The sequence below is a fragment of the Haliotis cracherodii genome, unplaced genomic scaffold (genome assembly GCF_022045235.1).
Source record: "Haliotis cracherodii isolate W230 unplaced genomic scaffold, xgHalCrac1.p SCAF_28, whole genome shotgun sequence".
Lineage (NCBI taxonomy): Eukaryota > Metazoa > Mollusca > Gastropoda > Lepetellida > Haliotidae > Haliotis > Haliotis cracherodii.
The window spans coordinates 3,036,986-3,063,451 of NW_027266284.1; the positions used below are offsets into that span (position 1 = coordinate 3,036,986).

At 40.7% G+C, this 26,466-nt stretch overlaps 2 protein-coding genes across 2 annotated transcripts in view; one reads left to right on the plus strand and one right to left on the minus strand.

Moving 5' to 3' along the window:
* Positions 1 to 1,463, plus strand: part of LOC139473380 (prostatic acid phosphatase-like) — a 45,563-nt gene extending 44,100 nt beyond the window's left edge. The window contains exon 11 of the mRNA XM_071255936.1: positions 733 to 1,463. Within this exon, the coding sequence (XP_071112037.1) occupies positions 733 to 803 (71 nt within the window). The 3' untranslated portion in view covers positions 804 to 1,463. The remainder of the gene's footprint in view (positions 1 to 732) is intronic.
* A 5,574-nt stretch (positions 1,464 to 7,037) lies between these two features.
* LOC139473381 (probable hydrolase PNKD) lies at positions 7,038 to 26,190 on the minus strand. Its single transcript, XM_071255937.1, has 10 exons — positions 26,077 to 26,190; positions 20,919 to 21,037; positions 18,933 to 19,045; positions 11,649 to 11,707; positions 11,365 to 11,457; positions 9,650 to 9,813; positions 9,211 to 9,297; positions 8,397 to 8,464; positions 8,228 to 8,275; positions 7,038 to 7,501 (listed from the first exon to the last, which is right to left on the minus strand). Exons 1-10 carry the CDS (start codon positions 26,175 to 26,177, stop codon positions 7,319 to 7,321), a joined length of 1,035 nt encoding a protein of 344 aa, XP_071112038.1. The 5' UTR covers positions 26,178 to 26,190; the 3' UTR covers positions 7,038 to 7,318.
* Between the last annotated feature and the right edge of the window lie 276 nt (positions 26,191 to 26,466).

Genomic DNA, 26,466 nt, shown 5'->3' on the forward strand with positions numbered 1-26,466 from the left:
TTAGCCTTCACCTAGTATTGTGCCTTAGCTGCCACCTAGTCCTGTGTCTTAGCCGCCACCAAGTTTTGTGCCTTAGCTGCCACCTAGTCCTGTGCCTTAGCCACCACCTACTTCTGTGCCTTTGCCGTCACCTAGTCCTGTGCCTTAGCCGTCACCAAGTCCCGTGCCTTAGCCTTCACCTAGTATTGTGCCTTAGCGAGCAATGTAATCTCAGACAACAGTCATAACGTGATGGATCACTGTTGTCACAATGCTTATCCTCAAAATGGAGAAAAATATATAATCAGGAACTTGGGTTCCAATTCCTACTTTAGTTGCCGTTAGTTGCCTCTTGTTTCAATCCCTACATTAGTGAGTTATTCGTTTGCCACATGAGTTCTCATCCATACATAGGGGAGTTGTTTTCTTGCCTCCACGTAGTCTAGATCCTAAGCCATACAATACCAATACCAACACTGTTGTGTCGTTCATTTGCCTTAATGTGTGTGGCAGTACCTACAAGGGTGCGTCATTGGCTCGTATTAATGTGCGTGCCAATGTGTGTCCACATGAGTGTGTCGTTCACTCAACATTTGTGCCAGTCCCAAAATTGGTGAGCCATTCAGTCACCCATAGAGGAGACCAGCCAAAACATGAGTCCTGTCTACTCCACTCTGTAAGGATATAATGAAACAAATATGTGTCCCCTCCTTCTCCTAAAGTCAAGGCTTTACATATTGTTGCATGTTGTAGGTACAATCATCGGGAAGCGAGGACAACATGCCAGTCCAGTCATCAAAGTTCTTCATCCACACTTTAAATAAAGATTTGCTTCCAGAACACACCAACTTACCTGAAATGTACATTACCATACATATATCCATTATTAAGGTGCTCCTCGGTGATTAAGGTGATTAATAAAATCATGACAAAAAAACGATAGTGAGTGTGTCTGAAAACAACCTGTCTTTTTCTTTGTAAAATTCATTCACACCTGTCCCAAGAATCATCTTCAAACTCAAATTAATGGTATGACGTAACTGACATGTCTATTGTACAAGCTCTACTGGTCTGTGACAGCTGAAACTGAGGGAAGGACGTAACTGACATGTCTGTTGTACAAGGTCTACTTGTCTGTGACAACTGGAACTGGTGGTAGGATGTTACTGATATGTCTGTTGTACAAGCTCTACTTGTCTGTGTCAACTGGAACTGGTGGTAGGATGTTACTGATATGTCTGTTGTACAAGCTCTACTTGTCTGTGACAACTGGAACTGGTGGTAGGATGTTACTGATATGTCTGCTTACAAGCTCTACTTGTCTGTGTCAACTGGAACTGGTGGTAGGATGTTACTGATATGTCTGTTGTACAAGCTCTACTTGTCTGTGACAACTGAAACTGGTGGTAGGATGTTACTGATATGTCTGTTGTACAAGCTCTACTAGTCTGTGACAACTGTAGCTGTTACAAATATAAAGCAGTTTGGGAGGGCTAATTGTATATATATTTTGTTTTTGCATAGAAGCTTTCTACATTTTTACTTTTCATTCATAACATTTTGTGGTATGTACAAACAAAACTGATAGGACATGTATAAGGGTATCAATCTGTTACATTTAAAACAAAAATCTTCACAATGCAAGATGAAGTTTCATACCTCATTTGTTGTCAACATGATAAAACAGTTGTCATGTCACACTGTGGGTTGTGAACCATGGACAAGGATAATATACAGTATATATACACCATGCATAAACATATAGATTAACAGGAATATAAAGACATTTCCAAACAACCATGTAATATTATAAAGGTTTTGCACAACACCCAAAAAATATATCTGAGAAATCTTCATAATATTTGAACAAGAATTTAATCATTGTAACAACTTGGCACGTCTGAAAGTATGTACTGCTCAAAGCATTAACATGTACGACCATGCAGCAGAACATTAACCTCTCAGCCCTGGGTTTTCATTAGAATGCAGTAAAATAAAGCTTTAAAAGAAGCTGGCTCACTTGAAGACACAATGTTTAATTCCTGACATAGGTTGTGGTTTTTAGGTGAAGCTAGATGGGCAATAGCATACAAATACTCTGAAACTAGATGGGCACAGGGCAATAGCGTACAAATACTCTGAAACTAGATGGGGACTGGGTTATAGGGCACTAATACTCTGAAGCTAGATGGGGACTGGGTTATAGGGTACAAATACTCTGAAGCTAGATGGGGACTGGGTTAAAGGGTACAAATACTCTGAAACCAGATGGGGACAGGGCAATAGCGTACAAATACTCTGAAGTTAGATGGGGACAGGGCAATAGCGTACAAATACTCTGAAACCAGATGGGGACAGGGCAATAGCGTACAAATACTCTGAAGTTAGATGGGGACTGGGTTATAAGGGTACAAATACTCTGAAGTTAGATGGGGACAGGGCAATAGCGTACAAATACTCTGAAACTAGATGGGGTCAGGGCAACTGGGTACAAATACTCTGAAGTTAGATGGGGACTGGGTTATAGGGTACAAATACTCTGAAACTAGATGGGAACTGGGCTATAGGGTACAAATACTCTGAAACTAGATGGGAACTGGGCTATAGGGTACAAATACTCTGAAACTAGATGGGAACTGGGCTATAGGGTACAAATACTCTGAAACCAGATGGGGACAGGGCAATAGGGTACAAATACTGACTGAAGCTAGATGGGGACAGGGCAATAGGGTACAAATACTGACTGAAGCTAGATGGGAACAGGGCTATAGGGTACAAATACTCTGAAACCAGATGGGGATTTTGAGCATAGGATTATATTCCAGCTTACTTTGAACAATTCTCGTGTGAAGAGGAGGTCATAATCTTGACAATCGTTGTCACTCATGTTCCGAATTACTTTGTAAACCAGGGAGTCATGGACTTTCCATCTTCCCGAGGCAAGGGAGTTAACTGACTATAAAAGTCCAGTTTCCACCCTTGCCGAACTAGGCTGGTATTATGGAGTTACATTTTGGCTGGACTAATGAGTCTATGCAAAGTCCAATCAAAATCTCGCAACGAAATATAAATCTGGTCAGTAAACTGTCGTGCAGATTTCGGTCGATTGCCGGATTTGCAAAACATGTGCACCACCAACTCGTTGTCAACAGATATTTTCTAAATCTTTTCATGTTTTTAATCAATGTGCTCGCTTGATTTGATGCTCTTCGCGATGTAAGACCCGTTTTATCACAATAAAGATCTTGATTATCGATCAGATCGTCTTAACTGGGCGTCGCCATTTTGTTTGAAACAAATGCAAGTGATGGAATTGGATTGGTCCACAGGAGACTCAGAAGGGACATAACTCATAATAACCACAGGAATTCCAGTCTTGTTTGGGTGGAAACTGGACTTTTAAAGTCAGTTAACTCTCTTGCTTCGGGAAGATGGATCTCTCAGTTGGTGGTTATGAATCAGTAACCTGACATCTACATGTTCTACCGTGATTTTGGTTATCTTTGATTAGGTACTTTCAGTTGTTGAGCAACCACTAGTGGTCCGAACTGGTGAATCGAACCAATATCTTCTGTTGCATAGACCCAATGGTAGTGTTTGGCAAAGACTGTGTCCGATTTCCAGAAACATACTTCCATTATCATTGGAAAAAATCAGTTGCCATTAAGCGCGAATGTGGAAGTGAGAGATCTGACCTCACGGGGATTGGAAGCGCTCCATACATGAAGCTCGAAAATGTTTCAGTTTGTATGAAGTTGTCTTGAGTGAGGATGAAGAAGTATGTTTGACCAATTTGGAAGCTTTAGTACTGGATTCCCTGCTAGGGTGATGAGGTCTGGAAACTAGGTTCTTGCTGACCAGTAAGGCGCGAGCAAAAGAAGTAAAAGGCACTATTTGTGCCTGATCTACTGTAGGACTGAGGGTAATGGTGCTTGTGGGGGGAATGCAAAGGCTTGAAGTCTTCCCCACGATATCCCCCGTATGTGTCTTGCCTTTATATTTATATTTAGGCTGTCTGTAAGACTAAATAGTTGAAAAGTTAATCTCAGATCCCTTTGAGATTTATGTAGAAGGCCACTGTCAAGCTGTCCGTTCTGATCATAAGAAAGAGGTTTATCAATCGAGGAGCCTGGATCAGTGCCACAAACTCCAGTTGATTTACCGGTATATGGAGGAGCTTCTTTTCTGCTGACCATAGCTCTGTAGGGACATGTCCACATAAAGGTGAAGGTTGAAAAGCAGCTCGTACAAAAAGGTTCCTCCACAGACATTCGACTTGATTGTCCATCAATAAAGGTATTTCAAGAAACATTGTGGATAGCGAAGTTTGATATCTTTACGCTCTAGGAAACAGGTTAGGACCCTCTGGATAGGAAGCCTACCCCTTGGGCTGTTGTGAGAAGGCCTAGCAGAACTTGCCATTGATTGACCAACATCTGTTAGTGCATAGCTGCTGGCAAAAAAATTAGGATTTTATCTGTCAATCTTCTGACTTGGAGGGGTTGGTAAACCCTGAGTCCTAGTAGCCTTTGAGAAGGATGTGTCATGACTTGTAAGGTAGATCAATAGAAGGTAGATCCTTGGAGGGGGACGAGATGGGAAGACCGTCAGAGATCCATATCAGAAACTCCTGGTCCCAGGTAGAAGGTATTTCCTCCTGACATGAGGATGTATCAGCAAAAGAAGGCTCAAACACATCCTCTTCCTGTAAAAGGAAGGAGGAGTGAGGGTTTGGGGCTATAGCAGAGCGGTGATAAGTGTGAGACACGTCGTCTGAGACAGGAGTAGATGCGGTAGACTGCGTGGGTGGTTTGTTGAGTGTGTGTTGTAACTGCATCAAGGATCACTAGCATTAGCTACGAAGTCATTGGACGAAGGAAGCATGGTACTTTGCAAGTTGCATTAACGTAGCCGGGTACGTGCAGGCATGTATGCATGTGTGAAACCTGTGAAAGGTTCACTAACGACGGGAGCTGCATGCAGGTCAGTGGACGTGTACAGGAAGCATGCTTCTGCGTCTTCGTGGCTGCCTTCACGGACGTCTTCATAAATCCCACAAGGGGTAACGATGTGGGCTTTGTGAAGGTGGTTTCTCCTCCTTCACCTGCTTCTCATCACCTGATATTAGGGACACAGAAAAGGACTTCTCTGACATTGGTGTGTTTGAGTGAGATGTTTTTCTCTGTTCTTGGAAACACAGCACAGGAGTTTCGATTATGTTTCAGGAATGAGATAACTTAAGCAATTAGAATGAGTCAGGATAAGGTAAAATTAGTATAATATCTTAGCAAGGTATGTTGATCATATGAAAGCATGATTCTCTGCTCCTTGTCAGGGCAGCACATGACACATAGACTTCTGGGTTTGACCTGACTGAAGCGTAACAGATGGAAGAAACCAGCTGTCAGCCTAATGAGGATAGGGTGGCTACAATGTGTGTGTGACTTGGCTGTGGATAATACTCTGCCGCATGGATGGTAGTTGATCATGCTATCAGTCACAAGGGAATTACTTAGAGACTGCTGTGAACAGCTGGAATAAGGCTGAGAGTGGCACAAAACACTTGTCCCCAAAATTTGGCTACAGAGATACCAACCTCATATTAAGGCAATTAAGAACATCTGGGGTAATTGGCAGAAGTAGTTGTTTTCAAAACATCAGCACTAGTTATGTGACTATTCTTACTCCTCAAACCATGTCAATGCTCCAATTACACTGATGATCAATCAATTGTTATTTGGCTGTACATGCGACAATGACTGTAAAAATACACTTGAACATATTAGCGAATTAGGTTACGAATTTCATAAAGATTCTGCCAAAATCATTATGATTGGCATCTCTACATGCTATCTGAATTAAACAACTATGTTATTAAAAGCTAAGAGTCAAAAGGCTCAGCATCTCACCACTGGGTTCGGGGAAAGTTTACAACATTAGGTTAAAAGGTCATTACACAAATAACAAAAATTGCATTACAACAAAACGTAATGAATATTGATCTTCATACTACATACTTGATACAAATTTCATAATGAATCATGTAAAAAAGGATGGCAAAAGATATTCGGCAAAAACAACATTATACTTGACATAGAAGTTCATGGCTTTAGAGCTATTTTGGTGGATTTGAAACCCACAAAATAGCTCTAAAGCCTTGCATTTTAAAGGTTGATACTAATAATCAAGGCTTTTCAAGAGGGACCTTAAAACTCAAGGCCTTTTCAAGACTGTACGAACCTTGGTGTTGTCTGCTTAACCCTGCACTTAGCAATATTCCAGCTATATGAGGGTGGCATTCAAACAATTGAATCTGGACCAGACCATCAAGTGATTTATATTGTAACTAACAATCCATGCCATTGAGTCTGATCACCCGATAACTTAAGTCAGCACTTAGGACCAGCATAGGTTGCTAGGGACCAATTCTAACATTCTGACAAATGGACAAAAAATTAGATGGTTTAAATGATATGATGTCTTCTATAGTCAGAATATATTCTTGATACTGTGATACATGCCTTCCCAAACAAAGGTACTTACAGACACAAGTGCATACTTATAATTGGTTTCAAAATGATTTTATACGCTATCAAAAGTAGGTAGGTCTATTCACAAAGCATATTAAAGCTTATTCAATAACATAAGTGTAAGACATTTCCTCACACAATTCTCAACACCAACTTTCGAACTTACAAATTGATGATGACTACAATGAGTTAAAGTCAATGTGATTTGTAAGATTTTTCCATCAGTTTAAACAATATTTATATTTTCTTTGCATGTATAAAACAACATTTTGTATTCGATTACAATTTATTACCTGTATTATCTACACCGGGATAGATTTTGGGAACTCCCAGATTATACCCCCCTGGGGGTAGATTCTGGGAAAAGGGGGTACATTCTGGGATATGAATGTTTTAAAACTAATTAGATGTGTACTGAATAGGCATTTATGTAAACCTTATCAGATGACAATGTTTTTACAGCAATTGACCAGAAGAGACCAAGACTGAGTTAGATACATCCACAAAAGAAAACTTCAAGTACATTCATGAAATAAAAATGTTTAAATCAAACAGGGCTGCAGTAAATTCTGGGAGGAGCTCCCAGATTACATCCCGGGGTAGATTCTGGGAACTCCTAGCTTATTACCCCCAGGTAATATGTGAGGCCAGCTCCTTGTTGTACAAAACTGTCGCAGGGCTAAAACGATTATTGCAAATCTGAGTTAAGGTACAAGAGCTGTGAGGCAACAGATCAGACAGCCTTGTACAACAGGGTTTGGTCCAGAGTAATAAAACAGTGTTGAGCAGTCACAGTAGTACATCTTGGATCATAGTTTGTACTTGAACTTGTCCTTCCTCTCACGAATCTCCCCTAGAGCCTGGGCCCTGACTTGATCTGTTGGAGGTGAAAAGTCCTCCATGTTTACAAGTCCCAGCTGGGACAGCACTGACTTTTCACCGGTTCTCAGGAATGGGTTATACTTCTTCTCATCTCCAACTGTAGAGGGGCACTGAAACACACAGGCATTGACTAATCTCATCTGATAAGAATCCCTTGATCAAATAGAGGTGTTAACAAAGCAGTGGTTTCAAAGAAGAGGTTTACATTACCGGTAGATGCCAGACACCAGAAAGGCCAACATGAACTCATACTGACTCAGAAAGGTCAGGGGAAAAGACACTTTCTCCACCAGTATATGTATACATCCTGGCTAGTCAGCAGGGGCAGAATACACGGGTGGTCATGCTCGCTAACTTGGTTGATGCATGTCATTGAATCCCAATTGCGTAGCTCGATGCTAATGATATCAATCACTGGTTTGTCTGGTCCAGATTCGATTATTTACAGAACCCCGTCACATAGCTGGAATATTGTTGAGTGCAGCATTAAACCACCCGTGTATAAGTGCCAGAAAAAGGTCTTCAGATGTAGATCGTTTTTAACATTATTTATCCAATAACCACCATCACTTTGACCTATTTATGACCAAGATCAACAGCCTTGTAAACTACGAGGACTAATGTTTTAAAAAATGCGATTTTACACGTTTCCACGGAATTTCACATCCCTGATAATTCTGTATCACTGCATACTATTTCATAAATTGTTTAATTATCAGGACATGTGACAGTTTTCACAATTTACATAAATCGCAACTATGATAATTCACAACTATGTTTTCTGCTATATTATGTGACCTACAAAGTCTTCAAATACTTCCGATAGATCTACATACCGTAGGACGTTTCTGCTCTCGTTTGGCTTTAGCCCACTTCAGCTTCTCCTGTACAAAGATAAAAAACATAGTGACAACTGATTCTTACAACTTTTACAGACTAAGTCTCAAAATGATTTGATTCATTAAATTTGTTAACATGTTTATTATGAACAAAGTGTGGTATTACCTCAGCATCTGAGTTTTCATTATCAACATGGCAGGCAAACTCCAGGTTGTCTGTTGCATATTCATGCCCTGCAACAAACAGTGGGGTAGCAGCGGGGTCTCCACATATATACTCAGGGAGACTGATACTAATACCAGTTCTCTGACTCTAACAATGGGAAATAATCCCTCAGACTAGATTATAGGGCTGGAACGATACACCAACTTTGCGATCCGATACATATCATGATACTTGGTTCATGATGTTATACGTATCACAATATTTGCTTTCATCTATGGTGCTAAAGCCATCTTTTTTATAGACAAGATGGCCAAATACCTGGCATACTGACGATTTACAGCTGGCAGTGTCAAGTATGGTGTAACCGATGAAAATATTTACGTTTTCACTACTAATTAGTGTTTGGTTTTACAGTAACTAAAGCAAACAAGTGTATGACTGTGATTGATACTTGTATCGAGAATTAATAAATAGCAATCCACCGATGCATCAGTGTATCGTTCCACTACTACAACACTTTCCTAACCAAGCGTAATGAAACCTCCCCTGCCTCTGCAACGGACAGATTTGTGCGAGGGATGCATGAAGGGAGATCCTGTGAGTTGTGTAAATGAAGGGACAGAGGCGTACAGAAGTGCAGACACAGTGTAGAGAAGAGCACAATGTGATATATACCACAAACCAAACAGAACTGGGAGCACTAGTCAGTACTAGTTCCTGCAAAACATTTCTTCCTTTAAATGTTTCAATAACTAGAATGTGCATGATGCTACTTCATACTTTGATCCAGGGTATATGATCCAGACTGTCTTACCTGGCCAGATGAGAGTAGAGTCGTGCAGCTCACACATTTTGTCCAGCGAGGTGAGCATAGTGACTGGTGTACCCTCAAACATTCGACCTGAACACAATTCCTCATATCACAGTGAACGGCAAGACAAGACATATTGAACATCATATTGAACTTCAACAATCAACCAGTAGGTAAGACTAGTTACATTAACAAAGTATATATGACTTAAAAAACATGAAAAATAATTCCAAGCAAAATATAATATTTCTTTTTTCTTGAAAAACAGTAAAAAGCCAACTTTGATGAGACATAATGATGTCATTTCCATTCCCCCTGTCCAGTATCCACCTGTACATTCAATGGTTCATGTGTTGTAAACTGCTCAGCAAGGTTTATACTTTGGGCTCCCCATAACAAGGATCCACACTGACTGATTGACAGGCACAAACGTTACACTTACCACATCCGCTGAGGAAGACGTGATCCCCAGAAAACAGGCAGTCAGGAGCTTCAAAGTTGTGACCTTCTAGATGATAGACTACATGGCCTACCGTGTGACCAGGCGTGAACATGACTGTGAACTTCAGACCACCAAATGTCAGCTTCTCCCCATCCACTACACCACTGAAGAAATATTGAGTCAGTAAAGCAATCTGCCACCCTTTTTTGAAACTACTTCTTAAAGAAAATGTCTGATTGAAGTGACTCACAAGATTAAAATACATGATGAAGGGCAGTGAAGTTGAAAATCATAACTCATCAATGCAGGTTTACAATAACTGCATTGAAAAGAACCTGGCTAACACTGGAAATAAAAATGTAATCAAATATAGATTACAGTAGAACAAGGATATAACCAACTACAAGGGACCAGAGAAATCAGTTCCTTACATCCATTGTTCGTTATACACGTTTTCGCTCGGAAATGTCCGCCATCTTGGATAAGACAAAACACAATACACGTAATTGCAGTGTTACACGTGAAATCTAGATGGCCTACTTTCACAGCAAGTTCGTCAGCTTTGGTCTTTCTTGGTTTTTATGCCAGCATCAACAGCATTAATAATTCTCAATTTCGTGTCTAAACTGATGTTGGACAAAGGCTAGTAACTTGGTGATGTTGGACAAAGGTTACTAACTTGGTGATGTTGGACAAAGGCTACTAACTTGGTGGTGTTGGGCAAAGGCAACAAACTTGGTGATGTTGGACAAAGGCTACTAACTTGCTGGTGTTGGACAAAGGCTAGTTACTGGGTGATTTTGGAAAAAGGCAACAAACTTGGTGATGTTGGACAAAGGCTACTTACTTGGTGGTGTTGGACAAACGCTACTTACTTGGTGGTGGTGGACAAACGCGACTAACTTGGTGGTGTTGGACAAAGGCTACTAACTTGGTGATGTTGGACAAAGGTTACTAACTTGGTGATTTTGGACAAAGGCAACAAACTTGGTGATGGTGGACAAAGGCTACTTGATAGGTGATGTTGGACAAAGGCTACTAACTTGGTGGTGTTGGACAAAGGCCACTAACTTAGTGGTGTTTGTCAAAGGCTACTAACTTGGTGGTGTTGGGCAAAGGCTAATAACGTGGTGATGGTGGACAAAGGCTAATAACTTGGTGATGGTGTGCAAAGGAAACAAACTTGGTGATGGTGGACAAAGGCAACCAACTTGGTGATGGTGGACAAAGGCTACTAACTTGGTGATGTTGGACAAAGGCTACCAACTTGGTGATGTTGGACAAAGGTTACTAACTTGGTGATGTTGGGCAAAGGTTACTAACTTTGTGATGTTGGACAAAGGCTACTAACTTGCTGGTGTTGGACAAAGGCTACTAACTTGGTGATTTTGGACAAAGGCAACAAACTTGGTGATGGTGGACAAAGGCTACTTGATAGGTGATGTTGGACAAAGGCTACTAACTTGGTGGTGTTGGACAAAGGCCACTAACTTAGTGGTGTTTGTCAAAGGCTACTAACTTGGTGGTGTTGGGCAAAGGCTAATAACGTGGTGATGGTGGACAAAGGCTAATAACTTGGTGATGGTGGGCAAAGGAAACAAACTTGGTGATGGTGGACAAAGGCAACAAACTTGGTGATGGTGGACAAAGGCTACTAACTTGGTGATGTTGGACAAAGGCTACCAACTTGGTGATGGTGGACAAAGGCTACTAACTTGGTGATGTTGGGCACATGGTCCTCCGCTCCTCCGAAGATCCGGACATTTGGGTAGGCAGACTTCATAGCCTCATTCCCTCCACTGTGATCCCTAGAGACAAAGAGCAGACTTCAATTATCGAAATCCTTCATACACTATCCACTTCAACTCATCTCTGAAGGATTGTATTAATAACCGTATGAACATCCTTTTGGTATGTTTTTGTCAAGTATATGCTTGATAGAACTGAACAGACAAAACTAACCAATGAAGGTATGTCTGCTAATGTGTGCCTTATTTACCAATGTTTATGGGTGATGAGTATTGCTTCAGGGGTAATGTTCAAATCAGTCAGCACTTTCTGAAATAGACAAATGAAAGAGTCAGCAAATGATGTGGGCTAGCAACAACTCCTGTAAAGTGCAACCCTGTCTATCCAACATGTGTTATAAAGCTCCCACTAAATATACATATCAGGTAATATTGAAACATAGCGCAGATTTTTGAAATACATTCATATTGATAAATGTAGATCAAATAACAAAATACTGTAAATGATATACAACACCCTCCAGTGATATCTATGACACAATGTCAAGGATGGGCATGATATCCATGATACAATGTCAAGGATGGGCATGATATTCATGACACAATGTTAAGGATGGGTATGCTATTCATGACACAATGTCAAGGATGGGCATGATATTCATGACACAATGTTAAGGATGGGCATGATATTCATGACACAATGTCAAGGATGGGCATGATATTCATGACACAATGTCAAGGATGGGCATGACATCCATTACACAATGTCAAGGATGGGCATGGCATCCATAACACAATGCTAAGGATGGGCATGATATCTAGAACAATGCTAAAGATGGGCATTCATATTGATAAATGTAGATCAAATAACAAAATACTGTAAATGATATACAACACCCTCCAGTGATATCTATGACACAATGTCAAGGATGGGCATGATATCCATGATACAATGTCAAGGACGGGCATGGCATCCATGACACAATGTCAAGGATGGGCATGATATCCATGACACAATGTCAAGGATGGGCATGATATTCATGACACAATATTAAGGATGGGCATGATATGCATGACACAATGTCAAGGATGGGCATGATATTCATGACCCAATGTCAAGGATGGGCATGATATTCATGACACAATGTTAAGGATGGGCATGATATTCATGACCCAATGTCAAGGATGGGCATGATATTCATGACACAATGTTAAGGATGGATATGCTATTCATGACACAATGTCAAGGATGGGCATGATATTCATGACACAATGTTAAGGATGGGCATGATATTCATGACACAATGTCAAGGATGGGCATGATATTCATGAAACAATGTCAAGGATGGGCATGACATCCATTACACAATGTCAAGGATGGGCATGATATCTAGAACAATGCTAAAGATGGGCATTCATATTGATAAATGTAGATCAAATAACAAAATACTGTAAATGATATACAACACCCTCCAGTGATATCTATGACACAATGTCAAGGATGGGCATGACATCCATGACACAATGTCAAGGATGGGCTTGGCATCCATGACACAATGCTAAGGATGGGCATGATATCGAGAACAATGCTAAAGATGGGCATGATATCCATGACAGAATGCTAAGGATGGGCATGATATCGTGAAACAATGCTAAAGATGGGCATGATATCCATGACACAATGCTAAGGATGGGCATGATATCGAGAACAATGCTAAAGATGGGCATGATATCTATGACACAATATTAAGGATGGGCATGATATCCATAACACAATGCTAAGGATGGGCATGATATCCATGACACAATGCTAAGGATGGGCATATCGAGAACAATGCTAAGGATGGGCATGATATCCATAACACAATGCTAAGGATGGGCATGATATCCAAAACACAATGCTAAGGATGGGCATGATATCTATGACACAATATTAAGGATGGGCATGATATCCATAACACAATGCTAAGGATGGGCATGATATCCATAACACAATGCTAAGGATGGGCATGATATCCATTACACAATGCTAAGGATGGGCATGATATCCATAACACAATACTAAGTATGGGCATGATATCCATAACACAATACTAAGGATGGGCATGATATCCATAACAGAATGCTAAGGATGGGCATGATATCTATGACACGATATTAAGGGTGGGTATGATCATCTTCCCAGGGTACGGGAGTTAACTGTCTAACAGTCCAGTTTCCACCCTTGCCGAAGTAGGCTGGAATTTTGTGTCTAAATTGTAGCTCTACCAGTGGTGATTACAAGTTATGTCCATCCTATTGACCAATCAGATTCCACCTCTTATATCATTTTCATTTCCTTCAAACAAAGTTCAGCGCCCAGTCAAAACTATCCGATGGATAACATCTTTAATGCAATAAAATGGGTCTACCCTCAGGAAGAGCATCAAATCACCCGAGCACTTGATTAAAAACATGAAGAGAAGCTCAGGTGAATGAATGTACACAAACTTTGCAAATCCTGTAATCGACCGGAACTGTCATGTTGTTTCCAAACCATGTGTCGATTACGTAACGCAATTTTGATTGGACTATGCATAGACTCGTTAGACCAGCCAAAATAAAACTCCATAATTCCAGCCTAGTTCGGCAAGGGTGGAAACTGGATGTTAACAGTCAGTTAACTCCCTTGCCTCGGGAAGATGGGGCATGATATCTATGACACAATGTGAAGGTCAAACCATTTTTCATTTCTTGGTTTGCACATACTTTTGGAAAATAATTAAAAATCTACATGGATTATATTATTCATAATTCTAGCATTTTTATGACAAAACACATTGAAAATTCCCTTCTGGACTTCGATCCAATAGCACAGAACCCAAAACGTGCATCTTCCTCTTGTGGGGCGCCCCCAGCCCTCGGTTACCAACCTGAGTCATCTGTCCCTGATCGCTTCACTGTCTTCTCATCAGCACTTCACTTTAAAATCAGACAGGAGAATGAAGGGAGTCTTGTTGTGTTAGGATAAGTGTACTAATATCATGAATAATCAACTTCATGTAGATTATTTCTTATCCTGACACAGCACATTGCAATGCCTATCCCACAGATGGCGACAGGATCTGCAACTTTCGGTATTGGTAACCACCCGGATTACGTCTGGATGAGGCTATTCTCAGAAGGGCACCTTCTTCACTAATCCCGGAGGATTGGAACTGTAGGATGTAACGCACAACAATCCAAGCCCAACAACCCTTAAGAATATTTTTTGAGCCACCTGTGACACAAGGAAAACAGCTGGCAACGCAAGACAACGCTCCATGTCCGATTACCTGTGAGGTTTCCGATATGTGACGCCTGGAGGATCAGAGCTAAAGGATGTAGCATATAACAACCCAAGCCCAACAATCCCTCAGAATATTTATTGAACCACATGTGACACAAGGGAAATATCCGGCAATGCAGTGTACAGTGATGATTTGTCTACGATGCACAGCAGGATCCCACATCGTTCCTGAGGTGAACAGAAACGTCCATAAGATATTGTCAAACAATATTTATTCATGATTGGTACACTGGATAGATACAGCATAAAAATCAATGACGCAAACATAGGATAGTTAACTGCTGTGCCTGGACAATAGGTACTGAGTAGGACCTGGGTACCCACAGGACTACCCAGATCCATGGTTAGTCATATCATATATTGTTTATTGACATAAAATATCTCGAACTCCATGGTTACACTACAAGTCACAAATGTTCACATTCCTTTCTGACCATGCACACATTCCTTCTGACTTTTATATGTTTGAATATAGATAAAACTTCTGTCAACTTCAGTGTATGCATGACCAGATTGTTTAATTTATATCTAAATATATTTTTCCAGGAATGCGGTCAAACTATTCCCAACTGAACAGTTTGTACCCATCTCTTAGACCTACAGCGGGTACCCTGGGAGGACCCCTCTACATCTTCAACAGAGAGGTCCCTCAGATAGTAGTTGGCAATTGTAGTGTCAGTGCGCCAAAACACCTCTTGATGACATCCGTCACCGAACAGTTAGTATGCCCCGCCATCATGGATGCCAGGGCCCTGATTTCATGGGTGAGTGGGTCCAACACTGCATGCTGGTGGGCCTGCAAAATTGTAGCACAAACAGTACTCTGCAATAAACGGAGTAGTGACCTTCATCGAATCGCTTCATTTTGCAGTAAGCCACAAAGAATGCCTCTTGGTGTCGTAAAACTGCCTAGTAGGATTCCTGTGAGCCCGCACAATGGCCTGTGTGGCTCTAAAAGAAACACCTCAATGCTCTTGGCAAATGCGCCACATGTGCAGATGAATCTGCTGTGTGAGTGGGTTGATGAGTTGCTTCTGCCACAGAGGGAGCTCCATGGCAAGGTTTCCTGCGACCGCAATCTCCTGGGCCAATAAGGCGCTACCAAAAGTAGAAGGAACTGCCTCACTTCCCTCAACTTCTGCAGGACTTTGGGTAGCACTGTCTGTGGTGGGAATGCGTACACATGAGGGTTTTCCCCGGAGATGGCAAGAACTTCATGATCCCAAGCCAGTAGATCGGGCACCATCAGTGAACTTCTGCTGATGTTGAACAGAGACCTGATGAACTAGAGAGACTGCGACGGAAGCAAAATCTGACTTTTCCAGGTTGATCAATCTTTCCTACTGGGACCATTGTTGAGGATGCAATTGTCTACATACGGATGAAAGCTGACACCCTTGCTGTGCAATAGGGCTACCACTTGGTTGGTTATTTGTGTAAATAACCATGGGCCTCCCCTGGAACATGAATCTGAGTAGTGGCTGGTACTCTGGATGAATGGGTATATGCAGTTGTCTGGCACCAACTGACTCGTGACCTCTGGTACCAAACTGAAAGCTCCCCAAACAGCCAATGCTGGCTTCCGTCCACTGCCTGCATGTGTAGACCCCGCTCTAAAGTTTGGTAAGGCATTTAGGGCGATCTGTGAGCAAGCCCTTTCAGCCAATGTCTTTGCTGCATCGTCCACCGTGCCGTTAAATTAGGTGAGGCCAGACCAAGGTTGTTGCAACAACGTTGTGCGCATGTTGCTGTCCCAAGACTATCTCTTCCAATATAGCCTGTCGTCTCATGAAAGTCATTGATCCACACGCATGTAACAAAATGTTTGCTGTGCTCTCTTCATACGAGACGACCTGAAAAGTTGCTGAACTCAACTAAGGTGTAGCCCAAGGATTAGACAGTCTCCTGGATCATCTTAATCATGGCCTCTAAAAAAGGATGCTGCTAGTGAGAGTGGCATCAGAGCTAAGCGTAAGTCACTGTCAATTGCCGCAAGTGCCTTATCTTCCACCCATCTTCTGCCCAAACTTCTACCCATCTTTATCCATGGAAGGACACACCATGCAACTTTAACTTCGATGTACAAAATCCTAGTTTGCCCAATAATCCTTTCCAGTCAATCATCGCAAGGCCTTGTTAAAAAAAATCCGGGAGCTGAGAATCATGGACTGGTGGCAGTGTGAGAGTTGGAGTTGATTCTCTCTCTGCAATCTGGAAGGGCAACACCTTAGGTTTTGGGGGGTTGGGTGGCTCCAAACCTAGCATGTCCGCCACCCAGATAAGACGATCTGTTTCGTGCTATCGGTGTTCAAGACGTCGTCGGTGCATGTACCACGACAGTCACAGGTGTGTTCCCAAAGGCGCTTCATGGTAAAGTCAGTAATACTCTTGATTTGGAAAAAAAGGGTGGAGGTTGCTGCTATGATCCGTATGCTATGGCTCCCAACCTAAGTTGAAGCTGAATTTAGATAACCACCCATGGTGTTTAAAGGGTTGAATCGTGCATCAGTCGGTGGGTAATCACCTGACCCCAAGTCTGTGCTGCAGGCGGCGCCTCATTCTGCGCAGTTGCTCAAGTCATGGCTAGGATTCCATCCCATATTCTGGCAGGTGCCGATGTTCCACACGGCGAACATGCGCTTTGACCATCCCTTCTATTGCCTTTGTCATCAGTACCTCCGCCGACACTAGCGCTCATGCTGTCACCGGCGCCTTTGCCTACGCTGGTGCCACGTCCAACATTCAAGCACCAAACAGCGCTGCCTCCTCTGACACTTGTGTCCCAATCAACACAGTGGCACTCAAACACTGGACACTCAGACACTAGATGAAGGACCAGTGGTTGACACCTGTGAACGCCTGCTTGTGGGTATGTCTGGACTGGATAGGTTATACTAGCTGTTAACGCTGAAGTCCATAGAGTCGTTGCTGTTCAAGCGACAAGTCACCATGGCAGATGTGGTGACCGGGGCAGTAGTCCAAATCTCTGCAGGCTTCGTGAACATTTCTCTTCTGGACACGTTTGAGATAAACTTCTACTTGCTCTGTGGATAATGTGCTACAATCAGTACAACGAGAAAATTAGTCACACACAGATCCCCGACAGCCCGACTCCCGAATGGTCAAAGACATGCCTGCTCTGCAACATATAAAACATATATATAAGCATGTACAAATCTCCCACAGAGCATAGAAACCAAACGTAAATGACAACAACAACGTACAATAGCAAATGGAAATACCGAAATAATTTTACCAAGGAAAATGTATTTCCAGCACAACACATGGCCTTAAATTTTTCAAAATTTGCATGCTAAATGAAACATTCCCACACAATATGAAGAAGTATCCTCTTAAAACAGGTACATAGAGAACGACAACTCCTACAACACAAGGATATAGAAGTCAATTCGCAAGTCTATCACCGTGCGAGATGAGAAGACAGTGAAGAGATCAGGGACAGATAACTCCTGTTGGTAACCTGGGGCTGGGGGCGCCCCAGGGGAGGATCACACACGTTTTGGGTTCTGTGTTATAGGATTGAGGTCCAGAAGGGAATTTGAGAGGTGTTGTGTCAGGATAAGAAATAATCAAAGACATTTGGGGTTATTTTCTTGTTTTTTCAAAAAGTTAATTATCTGAATTACTGTGTTAGTTAAACTTGTGTAAGTTAAACCTATTTTAGGCATACATCAGTTATTTGTGATGAATATATATGTTTACATTCATCAGATATAAATAAAATAATTCATCCTGTATTTGTTCTCATTCTCCTTTCCTTTTAGGGTCAGTGGAGTCCATACATCAACCAGACAAACTGTTGATAATATCATCACTGGTTGGTCTGGCAGAGACTTGATTACTTTAACTGATGTGATAAAGCCGAGGGCAGTATGAAACAACAAACAATAAATATCTAGGCTGTCTAGCATACACAATCAGTGGGTCCATAGTACAGTTCTAGTCCACTGGGGTCTTTACACGTGACTCATCTTGAGACATCTGTATCACCTTACTGTCACATGCACATACCAAGCATTGTTCAGCTTTATAATTAACGTGATTAAACACCTTCATGTATGTTTAGCCATTGGTCCCAGATTCAAGAACCACAATACATGATAAATGAGATATTTTGAATTTGTGTTTTTGTTTCCCATGAACAGCATCTGAAGAAAGGGTCTGGATGAGGGGAGTGTGCCTGTACCTGCACTGGCTCTGGGTCCCCAGGGTCCACCACCACTGACAAGTTGGAAGCACGGTCTGTGATCAGATAGGCGTAGTTGTCTAACAGCATGGGTATAGGAAGGATAGACAGATCTGGAAAACAGAAAATATGTTGTTTAGACCCAAAAGGGAATTACCTGAAAAAAAATGGCACAGTAGCTTATGTTGATGTATCATCAATACTAAAACATGTACCGGTAAACAAAGACAGCAACTTGATATCCAAATATTTTCTACACAAATACTGAGGACTAATTGATACATATGAAACAAGTAACTACATTTTAACAAGGCTTCTTAACATGCTGAATCTGCAACAGAATTGTATTTCCATATCTATTTTATTTTATTTTTACTTATTTAGTTTGAAATATCATACCTACTAGCCTTAAAAAATAAAGACAATCATTTATGCTGAGTTTAAGCAAATTTGGTTCAACTAATTCTGAGTAAAAAGTAGTAAAGGTCAAAATGAGAGAAAGGTCAAAATGTGAATAACAACTACACAATAACCAAATTCATGACATTTTGATCTAAAATCTCAAGAGTAATGACCATAAATAGGTTTTTAATATGCAGTGTCCAACAGGACTGGCAGTTTCTAGTTCAACAGGACTGGCAGTTTCTAGTCCAACAGGACTAACAGTTTCTAGTCCAACAGGACTGGCAGTTTCTAGTCCAACAGGACTGGCAGTTTCTAGTCCAACAGGACTGGCAGTTTCTAGTCCAACAGGACTGGCAGTTTCAAAAGTCAGCGGGAACACTGATATGGTTGCCATGTTCTTGAAACAAGACTTGTGCTTTGTTTTGTTCGTTTCTTGTTTTACACAGCAATACTCCAGCCATATCATGTATGTGACGGCGGTCTGTAAATAATCGAGTCTTGACCAGTCAGTTCATTGATGGACATTATGGGCATCGATCTACAAATATGGGATACAATCACATGCTTCAACCAAGTCTGACCATCCGATCACCCGTTTTTCTGAAACATTTAAATAAATGTTATTTCAAAAAGACAATTTCATTTGCTTTCAAATATTGAAAGCTGCTGTGATCAATGTAAGTACAGCTGGCATGGTAGCTTCAGGTCCTTGAACACCATGCCTTGATTTATCAGGGGGACTATTGCTATATTCATCATATGAAAATATTCCTTGTCAATTGATTAGAATTTCCTTTCAAATATTTTCTTATCAACTTTATCAGCACTCAAGATTCCAGTGTCCCCACACAAAGAAACGTAGATGCCGTTCAATTTCATATTTCTACTACATGTATTATGAACATGGGTTGACTGTTGATCCTTTGGCCTGTAGCCAGTAGAAATGGCAGAGGGCAAACTTTATGGCTATCCATTATCATTTGGTTACTGTTTAGCAGATATGAACTTATATGACTCTTGGTTTTACTATTTATTCCTTATTTTTAGACCCGTGAAGATATCCGGGTTAGAATAGGTCTTCAGCAACCCATGCTTGCCGTAAAAGGCAACTATGCTTTTCAAAAGAGGCCACTAACGGGATCGGGTGGACTTGGTTGATGCATGTCATCGTATCCCAATTGCATGGATGGATGTGCAGACTCGATTATTTGCAGACCGCCGTCACATAGCAGGAATATAGCTGAGTGCCAACAAATCCACCAACCAACCTTATTTTATGACATCAATAATTCAACTATTTACACAAAATGAAATATTGATATCAAAAATTTGATTTATGAAATCCAAAAAATAAATATTGAAATAGTAAATTTGATTTTTAGATATCTATAAATACAGTTTAGATTTGTGAAATCTAATAAAGAATTTTTTTTGTTATTGATATCTAAATATCATATTTCTGATATAAATATATGTAGTTATTGATGTCTTAAAATCAAATTAGAGATATCAATACATGAATTACTGATATCATACAACAGTGAACAAAACTGTGCCTCACACACAGCCATCTTTGTTTACCATTGAACACAGTAGGTTCTGCGTTGGAATGGTCAGCTCCCTCCAACTTCTCTCTGGCTTTCTTGATCTCTTTCTGATGGTAGTAGTATCCCACCCGCGTCCGTGTGTATAGAAAATACCTGAAGCATACACAATTGGTAAAGAAAATACCTGAAGCATATACAATTGGTATAGAAAGTACCTGTAGCATACACAATTGGTATAGAAAGTACCCGTAGCATACACAATTATTATAGAAAGTACCTGTAGCTAGACAATGGGTATAGAAAGTACCTGTAGCATACACAATTGGTATAGAGAGAACCTATAGCATACACAATTGGTATAGATAGTACCTGTAGCTAGACAATGGGTATAGAAAGTACCTGTAGCATACACAATTGGTATAGAAAGTACTTGTAGCATAGAAAGTACCTGTAGCATACACAATTGGTATAGAAAGTACCCGTAGCATACACAATTATTATAGAAAGTACCCGTAGTATACACAATTGGTATAGATAGTACCTGTAGCATACACAGTTGGTATAGAAAGTACCCGTAGCATACACAATTGGTATAGAAAGTACCTGTAGCATACACAATTGGTATAGAAAGTACCTGTAGCATACACAATTGGTATAGAAAGTACCCGTAGCATACACAATTGGTATAGAAAGAACCTGTAGCATACACAATTGGTATAGAAAGTACCTGTAGCATACACAATTGGCATAGAAAGTACCTGTAGCATACACAATTGGCATAGAAAGTACCCGTAGCATACACAATTGGTATAGAAAGTACCTGTAGCATACACAATTGGCATAGAAAGTACCTGTAGCATACACAATTGGTATAGAAAGTACCTGTAGCATACACAATTGGCATAGAAAGTACCTGTAGCATACACAATTGGCATAGAAAGTACCTGTAGCATACACAATTGGTTTAGAAAGAACCTGTAGCATACACTATTGGTATAAATAGTACCTGTAGCAAACACAATTGGTATAGAAAGTACCCGTAGTATACACAATTGGTATAGAAAGTACCTGTAGCATACACAATGGGTATAGAAAGTACCTGTTGCATACACAATTGGTATAGAAAGTACCCGTAGCATACACAATTGGCATAGAAAGTACCTGTAGTGTACACAATGGGTATAGAAAGTACCCGTAGCATACACAATTGGTATAGAAAGTACCCGTAGCATACACAATTGGCATAGAAAGTACCTGTAGCGTACACAATGGGTATAGAAAGTACCCATAGCATACACAATTGGCATAGAAAGTACCCGTAGCAAACACAATTGGCATAGAAAGTACCTGTAGTGTACACAATGGGTATAGAAAGTACCTGTAGCATACACAATTGGTATAGAAAGTACCCGTAGCATACACAATTGGCATAGAAAGTACCCGTAGCATACATAATGGGTATAGAAAGTACCCGTAGCATACACAATTGGTATAGAAAGTACCCGTAGCATACACAATTGGCATAGAAAGTACCTGTAGCGTACACAATGGGTATAGAAAGTACCTGTAGCATACACAATTGGTATAGAAAGTACCCGTAGCATAGACAATGGGTATAAAAAGTACCTGTAGCATACTCAATTGGTATATGGTTTAGAAAGAACCTGTAGCATAAACAATTGGTATAGAAAGTACCTGTAGCATACACAATTGGCATAGAAAGTACCCGTAGCATACACAATTGGTATAGAAAGTACCTGTAGCATACACAATTGGTATAGAAAGTACCTGTAGCATACACAAATGGCATAGAAAGTACCTGTAGCATACACAATTGGTATAGAAAGTACCCGTAGCATACACAATTGGTATAGAAAGTACCCGTAGCATACACAATTCGTATAGAAAGTACCTGTAGCATACACAATTATTATAGAAAGTTCCTGTAGCTTGATATTCTGGTCACGATACGATACGTATCTCGATACGCAATGATTCAAAAACACGACTTAAAGCATGTCAAGATTGAACCTTTCATGGTTTTGGAACAGTCAAAAAAATTATAATAACAAGACTACTGAAGTTGTTAAGCTTCAAAGTTAAACTTTCTCTAACTTTCCTTCTAAACAATTCAAAGTTAAAACACCAGGAAATAATTAATGTACTTCACCAGTGATACAACTTCAAAGAATTTTTATGCAATGGCCGAAGAAATTGTATCTGAAATTATTGTTTTATCAGGAATAATATATTCAGATATCATGTTAATTTCGTTGCAGCTTTTACTATATATGTATTCAAAATTATTAAAAAAAACACACAAGCGTAGCATTTTGGTACTGCTGTTGCAGGATATTTTTACGTATGGAACAATTTCACCAGTCACCGTAGGGACTTCCCGCACGACATTTCGATGGCGAAAATGTTATGTTGACAGATAATAGCCAAATTGTCACAAATTTGACTTTTAACGAGTCAAAGTATGGCATTTGTAATATATGTATCCATTCTTTAGCAAATGAAATTTGTTTCAATGCGTCAAAAGCGGTAATCTGACCGTGGTTGCTGTATCTCTTCACACACGATTTCACATAATGAAAACAATATTAAATATTGAAATTTTGAATAAAATTGATAAAATATATTACAAACACATGTCCAGATATACAATGAACACGTTTTAATAACAAGATAGCATAATAATGATGGTATTGAATTGCGTACTTCAGTTCGGATTTGCTGACTGGTATTTCCGGTGTTATGTGCTTGCGGTGATCAGCTGATAATGTTTTTTGAGATGGGGAAAAACATCTGTCAGTGTAAAACCTGAGCTTATTAAAAATGTAAGTACGTTTTTGGGAGCCATGCGTTACCGCATGCTAAAACCAAGTTAGTGGTTTATTGAAAGGCAGAATAGCGAGGAAACGCTGTACTTGAGATTTGCGTTCCGTATCGTGGCGTATCGATAAATGGGCCCACGTATATCGTATATCGTATCGTGGGTCAAGTATCGGGATGCATCGGAATATCGTTGTATCGTTTCACCCTTACCTGTAGCATACTCAATTGGTATAGAAAGTACCTGTAGCATACACAATTATTACAGAAAGTACCTGTAGCATACACAGTTGGTATAGAAAGTACCTGCAGGGGAAAGGGTATAGGTCCTGTCAGCAATAGAAACTAACATATTCAGTGCACTAGTCCTTATCATGATGACACATAGGAAACCCCTAAAATGGCAAATTTCTACTAGTCCTTACGCTACCTTAACTATTGGGCAGTTTGGCAAGGACTATAGGACTTGTGCCACTACCTATAGCTGCCTGTAGTATACAAAGTCAGGGGGATAGAAAGTACCTGCAGAACACACAATCAGGAGGTTGTTGGTTTGTTGTTGAACGCCGCAATCATCAATGTTCCAGCTATATGACGGCAGTCTGTAAATAATTGAGTCTGGACCAGACAATCCAGTGGTTGATATCATGAGCATCGATCCACACAATTGTGATCTGATAGGAAGCACCTGTAGTATAAACAATCTGGCGGAATAGGACGCACCTGTAGTATACACAATCAGAGGGATAGGAAGTACCTGTAGTATACACAATCTGGAGGCTTAGGAAGCACCTGTAGTATACACAATCAAGAGGATAGGAAGCACCTGTAGTATACACAATCTGAGGGATAGGAAGTACCTGTAGTATACACAATCTGGAGGCTTAGGAAGCACCTTTAGTATACACAATCAAGAGGATAGGAAGTACCTGTAGAATACACAATCTGGGGGCTTAGGAACACCTGTAGTATACACAATCTGGGGGATAGGAAGTACCTGTTGTATACACAATCTGGGGGCTTAGGAAGTACCTGTAGTATACACAATCTGGGGGCTTAGGAAGCACCTGTAGTATACACAATCAGGGGGATAGGAAGTACCTGTTGTATACACAATCTGGGGGATAGGAAGTACCTGTCAGAGGGGAAAGGAAGTACCTGTTGTATACACAATCAGGGGGATAGGAAGTACCTGTTGTATACACAATCAGGGGGATAGGAAGTACCTGTAGTATACACAATATGGGGGCTTAGGAAGCACCTGTAGTATACACAATCAGGGGGATAGGAAGTACCTGTAGTATACACAATATGGGGGCTTAGGAAGCACCTGTAGTATACACAATCAGGGGGATAGGAAGTACCTGTAGTATACACAATCAGGAGGATAGGAAGTACCTGTAGTATACACAATCAGGGGGATAGGAAGTACCTGTAGTATACACAATCAGGAGGATAGGAAGTACCTGTAGTATACACAATCAGGGGGATAGGAAGTACCTGTAGTATACACAATATGGGGGCTTAGGAAGCACCTGTAGTATACACAATCAGGGGGATAGGAAGTACCTGTAGTATACACAATCAGGGGGCTTAGGAAGTACCTGTAGTATACACAATCTGGGGGCTTAGGAACACCTGTAGTATACACAATCTGGAGGATAGGAAGTACCTGTAGTATACACAATCTGAGGGATTAGGAAGCACCTGTAGTATACACAATCAGGAGGATAGGAAGTACCTGTAGTATACACAATCTGGGGGCTTAGGAAGCACCTGTTGTATACACAATCTGGGGGCTTAGGAAGCACCTGTAGTATACACAATCAGGGGGATAGGAAGTACCTGTAGTATACACAATCAGGTTGATAGAAAGTACCTGTATTATACACAATCAGGGGGATTAGGAAGTACCTGTAGTATACACAATCTGGGGGCTTAGGAAGCACCTGTAGTATACACAATCAGGGGGATAGGAAGTACCTGTAGTATACACAATCAGGGGGATAGGAAGTACCTGTCAGAGGGGAAAGGAAGTACCTGATAGGGGTATTCCACCATCTGAGGCATCTGTTTACGATTTTGGGGGGGTTAAATTTAACTTTCACTTTCATTTTCAAACTATGTATTTATCAGTTGTCTTTATCAGAATCGGTACTTGATGCCACATACATTTCATTATGTGGAAGTACCACCGAGTTACCTGGCTGGGAGTTTTGGAGTGTAACTAAACAACAATCCCCACTTAACAAACTACATTTAGATAGACATGGACCCTGGTCTAATAAGTAATATCATTTTATACAGTTATAAGCTTGGGATATACTAGCATGTGTAATGTGCGTCTGTTTTACCCTATCCTGAAGAAACAGCCTCCTGCTTTCGCCATTGCTGTCTTCCAACAACCAGCCAGAAATTCGCACAACGAGGTAAACACAACGATGAAAACAGGCATAGATCTCACTCAAGCAGAACACAACAGTTGAGGCGGATGTGATTAGAGTTACTTCCCTTGTACATAAGCAGACGACACTGAACTGCAAAATGGTACGTTCAATTTGGTTTATGCATTAGCTAACGTATATAGTAATAAATACTAAGATCAGACACCATATAAAAGACACGTTGGGCGTGTTATAAGGTGATCTAAACATAGAAGTACAAAATTCTCTGGGGATGGATAGTTTTACGGTATCACATGTTGTCTTTGATTGATATAGAAAATCTCACCCTCGTGTCTTTTG

Coding starts and splice junctions, on each gene's coding strand:
- LOC139473381 (XM_071255937.1), bottom strand. CDS start 26,177: ATGCCTGTTTTCATCGTTGTGTTTACCTCGTTGTGCGAATTTCTGGCT. Junction 11,708..18,932: donor GGGACCCAGAGCCAGTGCAG/GTACAGGCACAC, acceptor TGTCTATTTCAG/AAAGTGCTGACTGATTTGAA. Junction 7,502..8,227: donor GAGAGCAGAAACGTCCTACG/GTATGTAGATCT, acceptor TGTGTGTTTCAG/TGCCCCTCTACAGTTGGAGA.